Here is a 22835-nt window from a genome sequence, read left to right as displayed (position 1 = left end):
TCATAAAAAAAAAAAAAAACTTTTGGTTTTCCCACAAGTTTTCAAGGATGAATAGCGTGTGATTTATAAACAAACTATTTCACATGTGCATTGTACATGGACATGTAATTCACATATGTGATTATGTGACAAAAATCAGCTTGGTTGAGAAATGCCGGCACACGTAACTAATTAGTTGGGATGCTGGGGAAATTCCTGAGAGAAATAAAAAAATTGTCCTTTTATCGGTGTTTTATATGTACGCTGTCGACATGTTTTCAGTTACCAAGCTGTTTGCTAGCACTTATCAAGCCAGCCGTTCCTTATCAACGCTTTTGAATGAAGTGCTTGCTTGAGTGCTTCAGCCACTGAGCAAGAGTTATACAAGAAACTTACTGAGATGGATATTTATTGATGAGTAACAATGAGGTTTCAAATAATACAACTTTGAACTCGGTGATTGTGGTGACATGTTACATGTGTAATGATCAATGTAAGAATGCCCTTCCCCTTTTACGAGCAGGAGAAGACAGAGTTGGGTTTCGGAGTGAGGGAAGAGCAAAGATGGGACAGAGTTGGGAGAGGAAAGTTGAGACAGTGGGGGGGGGGAGATTGAGGAGCTGTGGTAGGGGGACGAGAGAGGGGGTTTGAAGGCTTGTAGTGGGGAGGTGATTGAAGCCATCAGGTTAGGGGGAGGAGGTTGAGACTTGGGGTTTGTGAGGGGTTGGGGATTCGGGGGAGGGGGGGGGGAACTTGAGAACTTGAAGTCACATTTTGGACTGAACAAAACACAAGTGGACTTGAGAGGAGAATCATCAAATATAGAAAAGGATCAGAAATAAGAACGAGATAGAATATCAGATTGCGTTATGCCATCCTTTTTGATCATTTTCTGGGTTGCACTTTCATGAGTGTTCAGGTATTCGGATATTGAAGATTTTGCAGATATATCAACAGATTACTCTGCTCAAACTATTCTGGTTCTGATGTACCAGACGCTGTGACAGCTCGTCGGTGCTACTGAAGCAGTTTCTTGGCAAGGATACTAGCTGGTTTGACATTGCCTTCCCATCAGTAGTTAAGGCAGGAATTGGTAATTTGTTCACCGTGCCAGCAATAGCTCGCCTACCCTTCACGAAGGACACAGTGAGATCTTCAACATCCACCAACTAATGCCAGCAGATGGGATGCCCAGTCCACGTCCATCCGAGAAAAGGCACACACCCTCCCTGTAAAACACTGGGATGACAGTTTATATCTGGGTCGGGATTCAAACCCAGGCGAGATTGCTCAGAGGTGAGTGTGCGTACCTCCAGACCTTGGTTTTTCAAACCCGGGGGCGCGACCCCAAATGGGGTCGCAGGCATCCGCTTGCAGCGAAAAAAAAATTGTCTGTTTTCGATCGGTGTTCGCTTTTACAGGATGTAATATAAACGGTTCGTTCAAAGTATGGGAACCGGCGCAACATGACGCCTGGAATGGGATCCAGCCGATGCGCGGGCTCGCTGAAGGGCGGTTCATTTTGGCGGGAAATTAGTGGTTTGATCAACGGCCTCTCAGACTCAGACTCTGACTATCATTAACGTCTATTCACGTCTCCACATACAACTTGAGACCTTATTTGTGATGGCAGCACTGGCCACCAGCAAATCTCGAGAACGTTCTTACCAGGATAAATTTCTGGACCTTGGATTTTACCACATGGTGGATAAAAGTGGGGCACAGAGGCATCAGTGTGTAATTTGTTTCGAAGTGCTTTCTACTGAGTCTATGAAACAAAATAAGTTGCAGAGGCATTTGACTACAAAACATGCGCCTTATCAGGATAAGGAGAGAGCGTTCTTTGAGAGGAAACTTCTTGCACTCAAGAATACGCGTCTTGACAGAGAGGGTACATGCCATTAGACCAATTATTGGGCATTAGAGGCCTCGTATCGAGTGTCGCTCCATGTTGCCAAGACTAAAAAGCCTCACTCCATTGCGGAAGAACTCGTGCTGCCATCTGCAAAGGACATGGTATCTGATGGTTGGGGAGGAAGTGGCGAAGGAACTGGCAGTTATACCCATCTGACACAACACCATCCAACGCAGAATTGAATATATGAGTCTGGACATAACGGCTCAGGTCGTACAGAAGATCAAGGAATCGCCGTGGCACGCCATACAGTTGGACGAGTCCACTGATATCGCATCGTACACGCAACTCATCGTCTGGGTCCACTTCATCAAGGCTGATAACTTTGTCGATGAGCCTCTGCTCATCAAACCATTGGAGGCCACCACCAAAGGTGAGGACATTTTTGGGAAAGTAGAGCAGTTTTATCGTGACCATGATCTGGACTTCGGAAAGTTGCTCGGTTCGACAACAGACGGCACGCCAGCAATGTTAGGAGTGCGTTCTGGATTCAAGGCTAAATTGCTTGAGGTGGCTCCTCAGACCTCCATGGTACACTGTATGATTCACCGAGAAGCGCTCGCCTCTCGTACTTTGCCAGAAACCTTGCAGAGCGTGCTCTCAGAAGTCGTAAAAATGGTGAATCACATCAAATCGAGCACCCTCAACACTAGGTTATTCAGGCTATTCTGCCAGGAGATGGACGCCGACCATAAGAATTTACTATTCTACACTCAAGTGAGATGGTTATCTCGAGGGAATCTTCTTCTGCGTGTTTACGAGCTCAAAGATGAACTGAAGGAGTTCCTACGCACACAAGGGAAAACGGCATGGGTAGCGTTGCTTGAGTCGTACTCTTGGCTGTCAGAACTGTGCTATCTCGTTGACATCTTTGAACATCTCAATGTCCTCAACCGCTCCCTCCAAGGCAAAGATGCCAACCTTATGATTTTTCATGACAAAATCAGCGGATTTCTGGCGACTCTAAAATTACTGGCAGACAAAGCAGCTGTTAAGCGCTTTAGACTTTTCCCCCCATCTGGTGGAGCTGGTTTCTGAAAAACAGGCTCATCCTTCTCACTGATATATCTAAATGTCATTCGGACTAAACTTCTGAAACATTCAACTGTACTATTTGGATACTGTCGGCTATTCTCCGTTTACTCGTCTATGAAAACATGACATGACATATGAAAACATCGTAAACAGTAAATGTTCATGTGCCATATAAAATCATATCTTGTATATTATGAATTGGGTTTTGAATCTTTTGGGTCATGCGATGTAGAGAGGTTCTGAAATTGGGTCGCCACTAAAAAAAAAGTTTGAAAACCACTGCTCGAGACCATCCTGCGAGCCTTACATATCTATTAAATATTGATAAACCAGTTTCAGATATTCTGCTAGTTTTATCATCAGGAGTTAAAAAAAAAAAACCCTTAAGATCCGAGTACAGTTGATGTATGACTTATTTGCATATTTTCATCTTGGCAGTTTGATTGTATCCATGTCCTTGTTCATTAATCATCTTGCTTTAATGGTCAAAAGCTAAGAAGATCGAACAAAAGGTTCTCACTGTATTTTAACATCTGGGATTTAAATTGCTCCTTTTGAATCAGTTATGTTGTTCGTTTCAATGACTCATCCATTCAGCCAATCATTTTGCGGTTGCATGTGCTACATGATGCACGAGTGAGAGATACCAGTACATACACTCTTTTTCGTCAAATTCACACTGTTGAAAGTTTGGAACCTTTATTTATGTTTCTTTGTTGCAATTTTGCCGTTTTTGAGGATGGCTTTTTGAGCATCAGGTGATCTCCAGTACCGTGAAAGTTCCCCCTGCATCATTTTTGATTCGTTTTCAGGATTTTTTGACCAGTTGAAAGGTCATACATCAATGCTCCCATTCCTGTTAAGAGTTTCGATGTTGCTGGTGGGTATTTTATTGGTCGGTCTGTGTTTTTGAGGCAGTTGTGTTTCTTTCGATATTGGGATTTGGAAGGTGTTGCCTTCTGTGATCCTTGTATCCACAGAACTCTTTCCATGAATGACAGCAATGGAAGCTTGAGCAGTTTGTTGAGATCAGCCAGTTGGCAGAATTTGGGTACTTCATCGAGAACAGGCCTTTTTAAATGACATTTTTGCTCAACATTATTTTTTTCCTTTGTTCACTGTCAATCTTGTCATTGCCTCGATGTGTTTAAAAATATTTTTTCAAGCATTTTGATCCATTCTACCTCCTTGTATTCTTTTTGGTCCTCGTCGTTCCTTCCGAGAATCAGATTCTTCATCTTTTTTTTTCCTGGAGGATTTTCACACATTCCTCGTTTCTCCACCCCCTACCCTCCTGCCCCCTAGTTCTAGATAAATTTTTGGGTAACAAATGGTTGTGTACTCATGTAATCTCACCTGTGTGTACTCGTTGGTGGCTCCTCAGTTGACGCTTCTGGCTGAATAAACGTCCACACTGCTCACAGGAAAAGGTTTTCTGTCCTGAATGAACATAATTTCCTAGTTAGTTTCAACATAAAATAATGTAATAAGAAACTGACTAGTTTATCTCATCCCTCATTTCTAAACGTAATAAAAATGTCATCTTCTCTTGTAAAAAAAAATGCTTTAACATTAAATTCCTGGGAACCTCAAATTTTTGTTATTTACACGAAAAGAAGAAAAACAAGTGTCATTTATCTCCTGGCGATAAAGACGTCACCAGCAAACTCCAATCTCTCATCTGGCACAATCATTAAACCTCAAAACAATTATATTAATAGTTCCAGGTTATTTGAGCTTCATTGGAATGACCGATATGGATAAATAATGGAGAAAGTGTTCCATTTCTCGTTCCCCTACCAAATTTACCAAAACATTCCTCTTTACCCGTTTCCGCTTTGCCCACATGTGTATTGAGGTCTCTTGCAATGCACAGCATCACCTCCAGTTCAACCATTCCCATCATGCTCTCCAGTGCGTCCCTGAATTCCTGCTTCTCCGCCACAGTCCTTCCCATTTTTGGTCCATATATTCACATCCCAAACACCATTTGCCTCTGTATCACCACCCACGCCATATCTATCCATCCCTCCCATCTTTCCACTCTGACCACCTGCTAGCTGATCTCTTCCGATACGATTATTCCCACGCAATTACTCCTTCCATCCCCACCCGCGTGCAACAGCTTGTATCCTACCAACCTCCTTGCCCTGTCTCCTTTCCATCTGGTCTCCTGCACACACAACACTTCCAACCTCCTTCTCTGCATCATCTCCACCACTTTGATCCATCTCCCCCCATTCAAACTACCTTGCTGGACTTCGCTTCTGAATCGCTGCTCGCCTGACAGAGCTAGTACCATCTTGGATAATTTGGGGCTTTCAGGTCATCAATCAGCAGCGCTGCCCTGGCTCACCTTCTGGACCTACAACTCTAGCCTGCTGTTATCGATTGCCCTTAAATATTAATTTTCTGTGTACAGAATGGAAATTAATACACAAAGGGTCCACGGCCTCCGCTGAGTCTAAAGAGTGGTCACACTATCCTGTATGATCTTAAACAAATAAATGGAGGTCATTTGACTCATTGTTGCCATATTGCAGTCCCGAGTTAATTTTTGCTGTAGGTTTACAACATCCATTTCTGGGCTGAGATTTTTTTGTGTTTCTTCCCTCACCCATTCTCCTCCTCCAAGTGTTCCTCTACACTGCTGTAGATGTGTTTCCATCCTGAATTTCACTGTGTTACGACTGATTATCTAACAACAATCTTCTTGATGCATTACTGAAGTCTAAATAACTCGATTTTGATCGGTGGCCCAACTTATACACATCTATATAAAAATACGCTTGTTCATCCGTCCATCCGTCCGTCCATCCATCCGCCTGTGTGTGTAATATTCCATTTCACCCATTGGTTGGACAGTTCGCCAGACTCCACCCACAATATTAACCTGAAAACAAATAAATAAATAAATAAAACCACACGGCCACCATGTTGGTGCTTTGTGATGCCAAAGACATCTACAGAACGGTTATATTCACAATCGCAATGTCCTCTCTATAAGTTTTCCCTTCAGTTTAAAACGACCAAAGCAACGTTCAGTTAGAACAATTTTGAGCCGATAGGCATCACGGGCCTTGTGAAGATCGGCTTCAGGGATCGAGGCAGCGGTTTGTTGTCTCCACCACCAAATTAACTATGTGGCGTTGTCTCGAGCAAGAGCTTTTACCGCAGAGGTTATGCAGGTCCTTGCTATTACTTCCGACTATTTTTTCTTCAACGACTCGACCAGGGACCATAAAACCCACGTCTTTGTCAGTAAACCCTGAAAGATCGTGGGTTTGATCAATCACGGGCAACCTCTTCTGTACCGCTTTAGTTATTGCAGGGTTTAATTTTGTCCAATCGCAGTTTTTGAGCTGAGTTGTGACAGTTATCTATCGGTTCCACCATGAGCCTTTTGTTGTTTCCCATGCACCGTTAATAACACTGAAGCGCAAAAGGATGGAGAAAGGTGATTGTAGTTAACAGTTTTGACTTCACACATATAATTTTAAATCAGAGGCACTGCTGCGGTGAAGATGGTAACTGAGACATGCATCACATACAGTAATGAACCATACCTATCTCCACATCAACACTGCGTTCGGTGTAATCTTGCATACAATCGTAATCAATTCCTTTGTTTTTTGTTGTTATTGCCCTTAATAATTTTTAACCATGGCTCCCAAAAGGAAAAATGTTACTAGTGGTGAACCAAGTGAAAAAGGTCGAGGAAAGTGATGTCTTTGGATAAGCTTTGCCAAGGCAAGAGTGCATTCATTTTATTTATTTGTTGGTTTTGGAGCTGCAGAACGATATATAAAAGAAACACTTCACCTGATTACAAAAGGAAACAATTTAAGAGATTACGGTAATAGGGGAAGAATTGTGGGGGCTTTAGGGCTGGCAGGATGGTATCAAGGTACGTACACTTGCCTCTCAGCCGTCTCGCCCGGGTTATTATCCCGACCCAGCGATAAACTGTCATCCTGATGTTTCACAGGCAGGGTCATTCATCAACGTGTGTATGCCGTTCCTCGGATGGATGTTAAATCTGGCATCCCATCTGCCGGAATTAATTGGTGGACGTTAAAGATCCCATGGTGTTCTTCACCAAGATGAAACGAGATATCGCTAGCACCATGACCAAATTTCAATTTCCTGCCCTAACTACTGCTGGGAAGGCAATGGCAAAACACCCAGAAAAACCCTTGCTCAGGAAGCTGTGTCGGTGCTCTGTGAAGGCTATGGTACAGCAAGGAAAGGCAGAGGATGAGGGAGAGCGAGATGGAGAGGGAGGTGAGAGAGAAACGGAGAGGTTGGGGGCGTTAGACAAATTATAGAAGGCAAGGGCTGTGTTTAATCTGCTTTTGAATGTTCAACCTGCTTCAACACAGCAGGAGACATATTGTAAAGCTAATATATGTATATTTTACATGTTTATTACCTCCGCCACCAAAGGTGGACAAAAGTTATGTTTTCACCCGTTTGTCTGTCTGTGAACAGGATATCTCAAAAAGTTGCAGACAGATTTGGATGAGACTTGGTGGACAGGATGGGTGTGTGCCAAGGAAGAATTAATTCGACTTTGGTGAAGATCCGGATCTGGGTTTTAAGCGATTCTTCACCATTCGGTGATCGGGCTCGAAACAACATACAACACGATATCTCGAAAAGCTACGGATGGATTCAGACAAAGCTTGGTAGACAGGTCGAGTGTGTGACAAGAAAGAATTGATTCAATTTTCATGAATATCCTGATTCAGATACAATAACTTTTTATTGATTCTTCACCATTGAGAGATGGAACCAAAAATGATGTATGGCATATTATTTCAAAAAGTTGTGGACAAGTTATGACAAAACGAGGTGGATTAGTTGGGTAGGTGACAAGAACAAGCCATTTCGATTTTTGTTCAGGTCCGGATCTGGATCTGGCCCATCAGTGGCATACAAAACATAAACTGTTCAGCCTGGCAGAGGTATGCGCTCGACCTAGTGCCACTCTAGTGTGTTTATTTTTGGCTGCCGCTGTCGTTCCTCTGTATTTCCTTGAAGCCCAGGAACCTCACCCCTGTATTCCCATAGGTAATTGGTTTCCACATTCATGGATTTGAATATCATGGCATTTTCTGGGAACGTAACCCCCACGATATTTAAGGGTTTACCGTATATGCATCAGCAAGAAGATAATTGGTTTTGGGTCATTTACTGGCACAATTAGCCTGCTCATGGTCACTTGAGAGTTTAATGCCAAGGGGTTTCCGTATATTTTATGGGATTATCAGTTGGACAGGCAACCGTGACGGGTTTCTGTGAAGTCTATTTCGTCCCTCGGCCTTCATGATGGAGTTTCCCCCTCTTTCTGCTGTTCTTTTTGTTCTGTTGCATCCTGAGTTCCAGCTCTTCGAATAAGGCTCGACTTTGTATGAAAAAAAAACCAAAAAACGTTTTGGCTTTATTTAGTATCCTTCAAAAAGAAATCGGTTTAAAAAAGGGAGATAACAAGAGTGTTGTTTCAACACGCCCGTTAAATTTGGAACTACCTCTGAAGTACTTTGGTCATCTTCAATGTGAACTCCCTCGGCAGGTACGATCCTGGCACAGCGTGGCTTGTGGTTTTGAGCGGGGGCCATCCACACGAATAAATGTTACTCAGTTGTCTATATCTATCAATCCTCCTCAACACTCACAATTTCCACCACACACATTTCATCAACCTGAGAAGGTAGGATTGAATAGGTTACGTGTACTCAAATGCTCTTCATACACCTCTGGAGTAATTATTCACTAAACCATGAAGCGATTGAATTTCGACAGGTATTTTACTTATGATAACAAATGTGGATGTTGGGGATAGAGAAATATGCCATCAGCTGTGAGACGCCTCAATGCAGTTACACGAGTAACGAAATAAATCTCTTTTTGTTGTCCCAAAGATTAAAGTGACACAAGTGTTCTCACACCTGCTCACCTGTGTGCAGACTCATGTGCTCACTAAGAGAGTGCTTTGTGCTGAGTGCTTTTGCACAAAGCGTACATTGGAACGGCCGCTCTCCAGTGTGCACCTGTGAGTGCACCTGCAATGAATGTTTCTGCGAAAATCCACGTCCACAGCGGCTACAACAAAATGGCCGTTCACCTGAAACACGCAAAAGAGAAAAAAACAAATGGATATCACAAACACAATCGACATCAAGTATTTGCTTACTCCAACTTTGACCTAAAACCTCAACACCATTTGACCTCAATACCGTATTTTCTGGTGCATTAACCGAGCTTTTTTATCGGTGGAAAAAACGTTAAAAGTTGGGGGTATGGTTAATACACAGGTATAGGGGGGGAAAAAAAAAACAAACAGTCTTAAAAACAATCAATTTTTCAATGCTGAAATTAAATTACATTCCAATTGTCATACCAGTAGATCTATATTCCAGATATCAGGGGACTTTTAGAACTTTCATAATTATGTAAATGTATGCAAGTACAAGTGATCTCGGTTGCACGTTTTTGCCTGTCGAGTTATGCACAATAACCCCGACATGTAGGGCCACCATTGCTACTCTTGTGCCATGGATACAGGGACGTTCCCAACGGGGCGGTCTCGGCTAAACGTGCATGGAGTACATGTACGTCTCCACATTTTGGTTGATCGGACAATAGGCCCCTATGCCGACTGTCATCGTGTTCCTGTCAATTCTGATTGATTCACAATGAGAAATGATCAATGTGAATACCCACCTGGTCTTTCATCAAAAGAAGAATTATTGACAATAGCTAGAGTCTAATTACAGATTGAAATCAAATGATCAATATTTCTACTTTTTTTGAGGGTGAAAAACAGGGGTGCGGTTAATACGCCAGAAAATACAGTATCTAATCTGTACATATGTATCATGGTACATGTACTTAGTTTAGTTCAAATCCCATAGCCAATGGTATCACATTAACAGGAGTTTTAATGTGACCTCTGATCCTTGACCTTTAAGTAACAAATAATCTATCATGGATGGACGCATTAACAGAGGTTTATAGTACTTGTACGAAGTTTGATTAAAATCCCTTCAGCTGTTCTCAAGTATCACATTTTTACCTGAAATGACCTCTGGCCTTTGACCTCTTGATGCCAAAATCTAATTAGTTCATCTTTGCATCATAATATACACATAGACCAAGTTTGATCAAATCCCATCACTTCACTGGTTCACAAATTAATGCGGTAACAGAATTTTTACCTCTGACCTTTGACCTATTGACCCCATAATCTGAGCAGTTTATATTTACATATTTGTACCAGGTTTGACTGAGATCCCTTCAGCCGTTCTTGAGTTATCGCAGCAATGCCGCCGGCGATCGTCGCAGAGGCATAAAAACAGCTTCAGGATTAAGTACATGTGACAGCAATCCTTACTATAACCGGTGTTTGTTTGTTTATTTATTGCGCTACTCCTCCTACAGTTCTGGGCCGATTACCTCCAGACTTGCAGCATAAGATCAGCATTACCTCAATTAGTATATAGGGGTGTTTTTATCTTTGCCAGTGGTCTTGGAGTGGTGGGGGGTGGGACGCAAATTCTCCATGTAAATGTGTATCATGTAGCGCCACCTCTAGGTGGGAGAGGATATTACAAGTCTCCAACCTTTGCAGTACAGTATTCCTATGTCCACATTTTCCAGTGCAATGAGGTGTTTTGAATTAGAAGCAGTCGGCATGTTTTTGCTTCATTCACGTAACCTGGGTTTTTGTATTTTTTATTTATTTTCAGGAGCAATTTAGGCAGCTGTCAGTTGTCTATACAACGCCCAAATAAAGGTATGCGTCAGAAGAACGTGTTTCATGCTTGGAACAAGATCGCCTGTAGAGTGGGTACTCTGCTCGTGTTCAATAACTTGAGGGATATAACCCAATATTTATTAAATATATATTAAGTTTTAGTCATGTGTCAAGTTGGAGTTGTCGATTACGCCCGAATTGTACTTTCAATAAGGCTAAATGCATAGAATGTATTGCATTTCTGTCAATTTGTGCTTCTGTGCAGCATTTAAAAATGTCAGGAAGGTGTGACATTAAGGGACGTCAAACACTCAGCACTACTGTTGTGACAACCTGTCCACGTACAGCAAACTCTCGCTATCCGCAATGATTACGTTCCTGTAAACCGCCGCGAATTGTGAAATCGCAAACGCCGAACGGTTTATCACACGCAAGTCAATGAGATACGTTCCAGTCCACCAGAACGCAAGACCAAAAAAAAAAAATTAATAAGTTAAAACAAGACATTTAATCGAAAAATAAGAACAAATAAGAACTGAGTAACAAGCTGAACACCATGAACGACCCCGACGTCGAATGAAAGCTGATTACCAAATGATGTTGATACTTGGGCAGCCGATTACCAGATAATAACAAAATAACAAGAATGAATACCATGAATGATTGGGTGTCAAATAAAAGTCGATTACTATATGATGTTGAAGATACTTGCGCAGTCGATTACCAAACATAACAAGATGGCGACTATGTGCGACCCCCACACCCCTTGTATGCCATGACGTCGATTTCTTCGATAAAATAAATGTACATACAAATTCCTGCCAGCTTGACAGGATGTAAGGTGACAATGTAAGGTGACATTGCAGTTAAAGATGACAAACACAAATCTATCCATATTTTAATGAAGACATGTCCTTTGCGCGTGACTGTTTAAATGGTGAAGATGGACTGACCACATGCCTGGGCGTGGCCTAACCCAATGATTGACAGGAACTCTGAAACGCTCGAGCTGTGATTGGTTACTGATCCTGTGGACAGTCAGATGACCAATCACAGCAATGACGTAAATGTGCGGAGGATGAGAAGGAGAAAACAAATTTGAAAAATCCCTCCTATTGACAAAGAGTCAAACGACGGGGGTAAAAAGATCAAACAAGTAAATCAATTTAAGATTTCAACTTTTTATGCAAACATCATCAACTTCTTCACTTTTAAAAGCTCGCTGGAAGATGCAGAACGGAGGTTTGACTGTACAACTGATATTTTTCCTCTTCTAACAACCTGAGAGAGGAATTGGAATTTATTCATAAAAAGTTTGTTTTCCGAGAGAAACGACATCATAAAGTGTTTTCTGAGGGAAACAACATCGTAAAAAGTGTTTTCTGAGAGAAACGACATCGTAAAAAGTGTTTTCTGAGAGAAACGACATCATAACACGTTTGTTTTCGAAGAGGAACTACATCATAAAAAGTTTGTTTTCTGAGAGAAACGACATCGTAAAAAGTGTTTTCTGAGAGAAACGGCATCATAAAAAGTTTGTTTTCTGAGAGAAACGACATCGTAAAAAGTTTGTTTTCTGAGAGAAACGACGTCATAAAAAGTTTGTTTTCTGAGAGAAACGACGTCATAAAAAGTTGTTTTCTGAGAGAAACTACATCATAAAAAGTTGTTTTCTGAGAGAAACGACATCATAAAAAGTTGTTTTCTGAGAGAAACGACATCATAAAAAGTTGTTTTCTGAGAGAAACGACACCATAAAAAGTTGTTTTCTGAGAGAAACGACATCATAAAAAGTTGTTTTCTGAGAGAAACGACATCATAAAAAGTTGTTTTCTGAGAGAAACGACATCATAAAAAGTGTTTTCTGAGAGAAACGACATCGTAAAAAGTGTTTTCTGAGAAAAACGACATCGTAAAAAGTGTTTTCTGAGAAAAACGACATCGTAAAAAGTGTTTTCTGAGAAAAACGACATCATAAAAAGTTTTTGTTTTCTGAGAGAAACGACATCATAAAAAAATTTTGTTTTCTGAGAGAAACGACATCATAAAAAATATTTTGTTTTCTGAGAGAAACGACATCATAAAAAGTTTGTTTTCTGAGAGAAACGACATCGTAAAAAGTTTGTTTTCTGAGAGAAACGACATCATAAAAAGTTTGTTTTCTGAGAGAAACGACATCATAAAAAGTTTGTTTTCTGAGAGAAACGACATCATAAAAAGTTTGTTTTCTGAGAGAAACGACATCATAAAAAGTTTGTTTTCTGAGAGAAACGACATCGTAAAAAGTTTTTATTTTCTGAGAGAAACGACATCGTAAAAAGTGTTTTCTGAGAGAAACGACATCGTAAAAAGTGTTTTCTGAGAGAAACGACATCGTAAAAAGTGTTTTCTGAGTGAAACGGCATCGTAAAAAGTTTGTTTTCTGAGAGAAACGACATCATAAAAAGTTTGTTTTCTGAGAGAAACGACATCATAAAAAGTTTGTTTTCTGAGAGAAACGACATCATAAAAAGTTTGTTTTCTGAGAGAAACGACATCATAAAAAGTTTGTTTTCTGAGAGAAACGACATCATAAAAAGTTTTTGTTTTCTGAGAGAAACGACATCATAAAACGTTTGTTTTCTGAGAGAAACGACATCATAAAAAGTTTGTTTTCTGAGAGAAACGACATCATAAAAAGTTTTTGTTTTCTGAGAGAAACGACATCATAAAAAAAATTGTTTTGAGAGAAACATCATAAAAAAAAAATTTGTTTTCTGAGAGAAACGACATCATAAAAAGTTTGTTTTCTGAGAGAAACAACATCATAAAAAGTTTGTTTTCTGAGAGAAACGACATCATAAAAAGTTTGTTTTCTGAGAGAAACGACATCATAAAAAGTGTTTTCTGAGAAAAACGACATCGTAAAAAGGTTTTGTTTTCTGAGAGAAACGACATCGTAAAAAGTGTTTTCTGAGAAAAACGACATCATAAAAAGTTTTTGTTTTCTGAGAGAAACGACATCATAAAAAAATTTTGTTTTCTGAGAGAAACGACATCATAAAAAATATTTTGTTTTCTGAGAGAAACGACATCATAAAAAGTTTGTTTTCTGAGAGAAACGACATCGTAAAAAGTTTGTTTTCTGAGAGAAACGACATCATAAAAAGTTTGTTTTCTGAGAGAAACGACATCATAAAAAGTTTGTTTTCTGAGAGAAACGACATCATAAAAAGTTTGTTTTCTGAGAGAAACGACATCATAAAAAGTTTGTTTTCTGAGAGAAACGACATCATAAAACGTTTTTGTTTTCTGAGAGAAACGACATCATAAAAAGTTTTTGTTTTCTGAGAGAAACGACATCATAAAAAAAAATTGTTTTCTGAGAGAAACGACATCGTAAAAAGTGTTTTCTGAGTGAAACGGCATCGTAAAAAGTTTGTTTTCTGAGAGAAACGACATCATAAAAAGTTTGTTTTCTGAGAGAAACGACATCATAAAAAGTTTGTTTTCTGAGAGAAACGACATCATAAAAAGTTTGTTTTCTGAGAGAAACGACATCATAAAAAGTTTGTTTTCTGAGAGAAACGACATCATAAAAAGTTTTTGTTTTCTGAGAGAAACGACATCATAAAACGTTTGTTTTCTGAGAGAAACGACATCATAAAAAGTTTGTTTTCTGAGAGAAACGACATCATAAAAAGTTTTTGTTTTCTGAGAGAAACGACATCATAAAAAGTTTTTGTTTTCTGAGAGAAACGACATCATAAAACGTTTGTTTTCTGAGAGAAACGACATCATAAAAAGTTTGTTTTCTGAGAGAAACGACATCATAAAAAGTTTGTTTTCTGAGAGAAACGACATCATAAAAAGTTTGTTTTCTGAGAGAAACGACATCATAAAAAGTTTTTGTTTTCTGAGAGAAACGACATCGTAAAAAGTTTGTTTTCTGAGAGAAACGACATCATAAAAAGTTTTTGTTTTCTGAGAGAAACGACATTATAAAAAAAATTTTGTTTTCTGAGAGAAACGACATCATAAAAAATATTTTGTTTTCTGAGAGAAACGACATCATAAAAAGTTTGTTTTCTGAGAGAAACGGCATCGTAAAAAGTTTGTTTTCTGAGTGAGACGACACCGTAAAAAGTGTTTTCTGAGAGAAACGGCATCATAAAGTTTGTTTTCTGAGAGAAACGACATCATAAAAAGTTTGTTTTCTGAGAGAAACGACATCATAAAAAGTTTTTGTTTTCTGAGAGAAACGACATCATAAAAAAATTTTGTTTTCTGAGAGAAACGACATCATAAAAAGTTTGTTTTCTGAGAGAAACGACATCGTAAAAAGTTTGTTTTCTGAGAGAAACGACATCGTAAAAAGTGTTTTCTGAGAGAAACGGCATCATAAAAAGTTTGTTTTCTGAGAGAAACGACATCATAAAAAGTTTGTTTTCTGAGAGAAACGACATCATAAAAAGTTTGTTTTCTGAGAGAAACGACATCATAAAAAGTTTGTTTTCTGAGAGAAACGACATCATAAAAAGTTTGTTTTCTGAGAGAAACGACATCATAAAAAGTTTGTTTTCTGAGAGAAACGACATCATAAAAAGTTTGTTTTCTGAGAGAAACGACATCATAAAAAGTTTTTGTTTTCTGAGAGAAACGACATCATAAAAAGTTTGTTTTCTGAGAGAAACGACATCATAAAAAGTTTGTTTTCTGAGAGAAACGACATCATAAAAAGTTTTTGTTTTCTGAGAGAAACGACATCATAAAAAGTTTTTGTTTTCTGAGAGAAACGACATCATAAAAAGTTGTTTTCTGAGAGAAACGACATCATAAAAAGTTTTTGTTTTCTGAGAGAAACGACATCGTAAAAAGTGTTTTCTGAGAGAAACGACATCATAAAAAGTTGTTTTCTGAGAGAAACGACATCATAAAAAGTTTTTGTTTTCTGAGAGAAACGACATCGTAAAAAGTGTTTTCTGAGAAAAACGACATCGTAAAAAGGTTTTGTTTTCTGAGAGAAACGACATCATAAAAAGTTTTTGTTTTCTGAGAGAAACGACATCATAAAAAGTTTGTTTTCTGAGAGAAACGACATCATAAAAAGTTTGTTTTCTGAGAGAAACGACATCATAAAAAGTTTTTGTTTTCTGAGAGAAACGACATCATAAAAAGTTTTTGTTTTCTGAGAGAAACGACATCGTAAAAAGTGTTTTCTGAGAAAAACGACATCGTAAAAAGGTTTTGTTTTCTGAGAAAAACGACATCGTAAAAAGGTTTTGTTTTCTGAGAGAAACGACATCATAAAAAGTTTTTGTTTTCTGAGAGAAACGACATTATAAAAAGTTTGTTTTCTGAGAGAAACGACATCATAAAAAGTTGTTTTCTGAGAGAAACGACATCATAAAAAGTTTTTGTTTTCTGAGAGAAACGACATCATAAAAAGTTTGTTTTCTGAGAGAAACGACATCATAAAAAGTTTTTGTTTTCTGAGAGAAACGACATCGTAAAAAGTGTTTTCTGAGAAAAACGACATCATAAAAAGTTTGTTTTCTGAGAGAAACGACAGCATAATAAGTTTTTGTTTTCTGAGAGAAACGACATCATAAAAAAAAAATTTTGTTTTCTGAGAGAAACGACATCATAAAAAAAATTTTGTTTTCTGAGAGAAACGACATCATAAAAAGTTTGTTTTCTGAGAGAAACGACATCATAAATTCTGAGAGAAACGACAACCGATGTTTCTCATTTTAAACGGTACTCCAATGCGCTAACCAGTGTGGGTACGTAGATGAACTCGATAAAAATGCTGGTTCTTGAAAACCTTTCCGCAGTAACTGCACCGGACGTCCGTCGAGCCTCCGCTCCCCGAGTTGCTCGTCACGCACGGCGTCGAACCAGCAGCAGCGTCGACCCGCGGGTCTTCATCCTCCGCTTCCCGAGTCAGCGAGTACACCGTGAGCCTTGCCGGCTGACGTATTCGTCGATTGCTGTGGCGACTGCGACGTACAGTCTTCGACTCGTCTTGCTCGTCTGTGGGACTCCGCTTTTCACTCTCTACTTGCTCTCCCTCCAAAGAACAAGTCGTGAACTCGACGTCTGCGGAGGACTCTCCCGCTGGATGTTTTTCTTCTGAGGCACAAGATAAGTATTTTTGTAATTATAAAACTCCATTAAATGTTCACGTACCTGAAAACATAATTCAGTTGTTTAAGATGTCAAATTTGTTTTTTAAATTAAAAACCATGAAAACGTCACAGTTGTACAAACACTCATCCCACAATAGCAATGTATTGTAAGCTGATGTACGAATTACTAATATTGTAGTAAGACCAAATTGTTTGTCAAATAGATTTCCTTAAAATAAGTAATTAAATAAATAAATAAATAAACTTTGTTAAATCCCTATAAACCTATCAATAGCTAATATAAACCAATCAAACAGAATCGAGCATCAATAAATTTCACATATTTCATTTTAATGAGAACGAGAACGGCACTCTTCGACGTCGACTGTGTTCTCCGGTGTATAAACCGCACCTTGTGGTGTATATAGAGCCTCGCAACCCTGAAACACGAAAGAAGAAGAACACGTCGTCTCATCAAAAGAATTATTCACAATAAGCTCGAGTCCAATAACGGAGCACCGTCACCCAGGAAGACACTGGCCAAAGACAAGTTTCCAACCGATGTCATTGTGCGTATGCAGATGGGGTGGATAGACGAGGGACTTGTTGCGGTGACTATCTCTTTTTTTTACATGAACATCCGATGCACGCAGAATTAATCCACCAAGCTTGTTCCTTACATGCTGATGTCATGCTAGGAAATGCTGCATAGCAGGGGTGTGGTTTAAAACGAGGAACAACCAATCAACCTAGAGTACTTTTTTGAAACGAGGGCAGGAAATGGATTCAAAAGGAAGAAGAAGAAGAAGAAGTATAAGTAGAAGTAGAAGTAGAAGTAGAACTAGAAGAAGAAGAAGGTTACGAGAGTGAGGAGCCACGTGGGATGGGGAAACTTTAAGTGCCACCAGTGCTGCTCAGTTATTTTGTATTCCTTTGGTTCCCTTTGTTTTCCCTCGTTTCTATCAGCGGTTCCTAACTTGCGTCGACCAGACGAACTTTCTTACTTCGCAGGCCTTTGTAGAGGAGGAGGAGGAGGAGGAGGAGGGGTAGGAGGATGATGATGCAAATGACGGTGACCTGGACTTGTTCTACCCTGATTCGGACAAGGAGTTCCGTGCAGTCTTCGACGGGGATTTAGCTGAAAAGCTTCATCAAACCCAAACGGCCCTTTTCAGGGCCACAAATCCAGAAGAAATATGTATGATTCTGGTATGAATCCTCTTTCTAGGAACAAAAAGATACTCTTTATAATATTCAAAAATAAGAAAAATAAAAACTTCTTGGTATTCCCTCCTCTTTTCTCTTCAACTTAATGAAAATGAGAATAAGACTGTCAGACGAAATTAAGCGGACATGGGAGTAAGCATGTCAATTCCTCGGTCACTTTGTTCCGTACAAAGTTAATGTACAAATGTATTTAGATCTAGATCAGAAAATAAAATGAACAGTTACATTAATTAATTTATTTTGAGGGTGAAAAACATGGGTGCGGTTAATACACCAGAAAATACGGTACTTGTCCCAAGTTTGATTTGAATCCCTTCAGTTGTTCTCCAGTATCATATTTTTACCTGACATGACCTCAGACCTTTGACTTCTTGATGCTGAAATCTAATCAGTTCATCTTTGCATCATAATATATACTTCTACCAAGTTTGGTCAAAATCCCATCACTGGTTCACAAGTTACTGTGATCACAAAATTTTTCCCTAATGGGACCCCTGACCTTTGGCCTCTTGACCCCCATCATCTCATCAGTTCATCTTTGCATCATTATACGTATTTGTACCAAGTTTGACTTGTATCCCTTCAGCCATTCGTAAGTTATCGTGGAAACGACAACCTATCACGGACAGACGGACAGCTGGACGGACAACCCAAAAACATAATGCCTCCGGTGACTTCTTCAGCGGAGGCATAAAAATGTGTTGAAACGGATGATGGTCCAGTATTCCAAAACGGCTTGGGAATAATGCAGGCCATTTCGGTCTGTGCAAAGCCCAAGTGAACTGCTTCAATGTCAGATAAATTTTCTTTTTTAGAACACCTTTAAAATGTTCGAATATTGGCAAAAAATAAATAAAGAAAAATCGGCATTTAGCAGAAAATGTTTGATGGAAAAAGCAAATCACCTGACGTTTTACATAAAATCTGCTATCATCAATCCATACGCCCGATACTATCCACCAGGGGTCAACACACTACACAACACACAACATGGGGTAATGAATAAACAGTGACAAGAATATGGAGTCGATGTAGGGAGGGTTGGGGGATATGGCATAGGTATGGGGGAGTGTGAAGTGGGTGTGATGGTGTGGTAATTGATGGGACATTTCAAGGAAAAGGGTGGGGGTAGGAAGCCGAAGGAGGAGGAGAGGTGGCCTTTGTTTGTTCTTGCAGCAGCACATAATTACATGTAATATGTGGCAGGTGTCTACTCATGTATCATATAATAATTGGTTATCTACAAATGTTCTATGCCAGAAGCTATGTCTGCTCTTTCCCACTCAGTTCAACATTGTTAGAGTATCACTTTGGCACTTTGTAATGTATGTTACTTGGTACTGCCTTACTTTGTGTGTACACCCAGTATTTCCTCTGTTCAACAATTATTTTCAATACTGCAACTAACATTTGAGATGTCCGAAGACAACATAAGCACAAGCCGAAGATAAGGCTTTATAACTAATTACTGCCTCTATCCCACAAATATAACAATCCATATTGTTGCGGAAATGATCTTTAGGGGCTAAAGAATCTATAATATAGTGACACTAATTTCTTAAATAACTGTTTAGTGAAGCATATAGTACTCTGTGTGTGAATAGACAAGCACAGCGTATGTAATAGACATCTGACTCACCTACTGTTCATTTTTAGACCCATTTTCCCAGCCTCTTTCATGTATTCTTCGCATTCTTTCTCTTTCCCCATATGGCAATAGTGGCTGTAACTGCCCTAAACTGGTTCCCGGCATAGCACTTGTTTTTGGTAACGCATTGGATCACAATGCGTTCAACGGCCTTCAGTAATTCCACCACTCGGAGGTTGAGCACAAATCATGCCACAATACGATCCCACCCCCTTGATAATGTCACCAATCAAGGGGACATATCGAATGAGTCAGAGTAAGGATGACCACTAATAATTCTCCCAATCGGGGTGATCTAAGTGGTTCCGAGAAGGGAGAAAAGCAGGATTACACCCCCAAGCATTGCAATAATAGGCGATGTATCACTCGTTCCGTGCAATTTTGTGGGACTGCTTGCAATTTTCCGTGCAATTCCATGGGACTGCCTGCGATTCGTGGGACTGCCAGTGACTCCCTGGAGATTGCTCGTGCCTCACTGACCTGCTTACTGTGCTGGACCTACATGCTGTGCTGGAGTGCTGGGTGTGCCGTGCTGTTCTGGATGGACCTGGCATGGGCATTCTGGGCGTGCCGTGCTGATCCAGACAGACCTTGACATCTCAGTGCACTGTGGGGAGGTTGGTGCCAGACGACTGAGCTACCATCCACCGTGGTTGTGGGGAAACCTCCATGCACTGCAGGAGCCGCAGGCCTTCAGCTCGTGCAACCCACTAATGCGGACGGAGGGTTTCACAGGACCCGACGTACCAGGTAAAGTTGAATGTCTCATCTTCCCCTTATTTTATTTTTGTCGAGCAAATGCACGATAACATTATTTCGTTAAGTGATTGTGTATTTCTGATCCATTCCGTGGATGCGAGTGTCAGGTAGGGGGTAAGGGAAATATTTATTGTTTGCTTGTTTATTGTGCCAATGACACAATATATGTAAAACCTAACGCGGTCTCCGGCTTATCTTGCCTGCTCCGATGGTTTCATCTGGTGGCTCAAAAAAGAATCTTTTTGAGATACTGTAGAGCTTGGTAACGGTCCTTGTACCGTTAAGAGTTTCTGACATCACGGGGATTTTTGGTTGTTCGATAAAGAGAACATCTTCCCCATGATTGCCGTCGGCACGATACTCACTCAACGCAGTGATTTAAATCCGCTCGGTAACGCGGCCTTTGGATGCGAGGATCCGGCGGGAAGTCTCTGAGGTGGAGGACTGACGTGGTCGCTCAGTGACTCAACAGATTCAAACCGGCTCGGGTTGGCGTGAACATTATAATATAGGTTATGTACATATTACAGGATTGTGTATAATTAAGAAACGCTTTACTCCAATAGGACAGCCGTACGTCTGGAAGTCATTCAATCAGGACAGGACTTGCATCCGAACAAAGAAATTGACCTGGGCTTTAACCACACTTTTCCATTTCAAACTACTTCCTTTCCCACTGTTAACACGTCTACCTTCATTCTTAATTATTCTATTCTTCCGTGCGCCTGAAATTTTTTTTTAATGAGACAAAATCGGAGTAGGACAGGTAGTTATTTATTCTTTAAAAAGATGGGCAAGAAAAAATAAATTGATATACAAGAAACCCTCGTCTAACTCAGGTCTTCACTAAGCGGATTCATTTGTAAGCGTGGGAATGAACGCGATGCTTATTTCCCAGACATGCATAAAACTTGATAATACGTGGGTTTGAATGCGGCGCTGTGACCACGTCGTGCACAAATAAGTCTCCAGTCATCATCTCCCACCGACACCGTTTTCAGTCTGCACGTCACCACGGTTGAGCAAGCTAGCATCCAAGATTTCTTCAACTCAACGATATTTAGCAACATAGTGTACCCTTAAATACAGTACTGCATATGGCACTGAAACCTCAAGTCTCAGTCTCTCTCACTTCTCTTCTCTCTCTCTCACTCTCACTGGTGGTGGAGTGAAGAAATCTCATAAGGTTATGACATCAGAAGAGAATATCGTGATTTTAGACAAGTTGCACGGCAGGATGAGTGTCGCGTCGGCCGGCCATGAGTATCATGTGAATGAGCCAACCATCCACATCCTCCGTTGAAGCCAAACTTCCTGGTGTTTATAAGAGAAAAAGGTGATGCCCCTGAACAGGTGTTGAATGCTGACAAAATGGGGCTTTTCTACAAGAAAATGGGTAACAGGACGTAACTCTCCGAGGATCAGAACAGAAAGCAGCACACGGGTTCGTCTTTCAAAGATTGTCTTGCACTTTTTTTGGTGAAAATGCATCCGGTGACTTTAAATGCAAACCTTTGGTACCGTGACATAGCCACAGGTGACGATGATCCCCTGGCCTCAAAAAATTAACCCCCCCCCCCAACCTCATCCTACAAAACTGAACACCAACCCAACAAATGCAAATGCATGTTTTGGTATTCCCTCTGAGGTTTTTAGTTACAAAAATATAAAATAAAAATGCAAACATAAAATATTTGTCCATATGTTGCGTTCCAAGGCCGCGTTCCCGTCCCCATTTATCCCACAATGTATTAAGCTTGCGCAACAAGATATTTGACAAATTATTTTGACCATTTAACAGGAAACTAACCCCTGCGTTGGACGAGGTCCGCTTGCAGTGTCTCTTGCTGGTGCAAAGACATTCGACGAGGTCGACCTCGCAAGCGCACGCTTTGTTTGGAAGGACTGGTTGACGGCCGATCCACAACCAGCACTGACGTGCCATTGGAAGCCACGGCAACCCGCCTTTTAGCCTGGTACTCAGCACAGGCAGACAGCAGCTCTGGCATTTTCAGTACCTGCAGAAATAAGCACGATCTTCAAACTGATTACAAGAGCAAAAAAGAAGAGCGAAATTAGTATATACAATCCTTTTGTAAAAACGATGATCAAAGGTGGACAAAATAAAACAATGAAGCAAAGAGTCTGTAACTCAAACGTGATTGGCCAAAATTTATTATCGACTTCCTTCCCCCTCTCCCCCCATGCCCACTCCCCCCATATTTTCCATTCAGCTTTGCTATCCATCCATCTCTTTCACAAATCACAGAAATGTTTATCAATTCAACTATGCAGCCATTAATATTGTCATATCTCTTACTGTGCATACCTGAGCCATGCCTGCTGCCTGACCCACAAGACTCTGCTCCAGACACAATTGACCAGTGTAGACAAAGTCCAACA

At 40.2% G+C, this 22835-nt stretch overlaps 1 protein-coding gene across 7 annotated transcripts in view; it reads right to left on the bottom strand.

The window, feature by feature from the left end:
* The window catches only part of LOC147017658 (uncharacterized), a 158427-nt gene that overhangs the window by 130532 nt on the left and 5060 nt on the right, over positions 1-22835 (bottom strand). For all 7 annotated transcript variants that reach the window (XR_015049575.1, XR_015049574.1, XR_015049578.1 and 4 more), the window contains 5 exons: positions 22762-22835; positions 22243-22450; positions 16446-16802; positions 8889-9056; positions 4286-4369 (listed from right to left, as the gene is read on the bottom strand). The exon at positions 22762-22835 is cut by the window's right edge. Coding sequence is in view for 2 of the 7 variants with exons in the window: in XM_085847404.1 (XP_085703530.1) it covers positions 4286-4369; positions 8889-9056; positions 16446-16802; positions 22243-22450; positions 22762-22835 (891 nt within the window). In the remaining 5 variants the exon portion in view is untranslated. The remainder of the gene's footprint in view (positions 1-4285; positions 4370-8888; positions 9057-16445; positions 16803-22242; positions 22451-22761) is intronic.

This window comes from Eptatretus burgeri, chromosome 11 (assembly GCF_056783735.1).
Source record: "Eptatretus burgeri isolate ZD-2024b chromosome 11, Ebu_testis_v1, whole genome shotgun sequence".
Lineage (NCBI taxonomy): Eukaryota > Metazoa > Chordata > Myxini > Myxiniformes > Myxinidae > Eptatretus > Eptatretus burgeri.
Note: the sequence above shows the minus strand (reverse complement) of the source record. Positions and strands in the feature narration are given on the sequence as shown.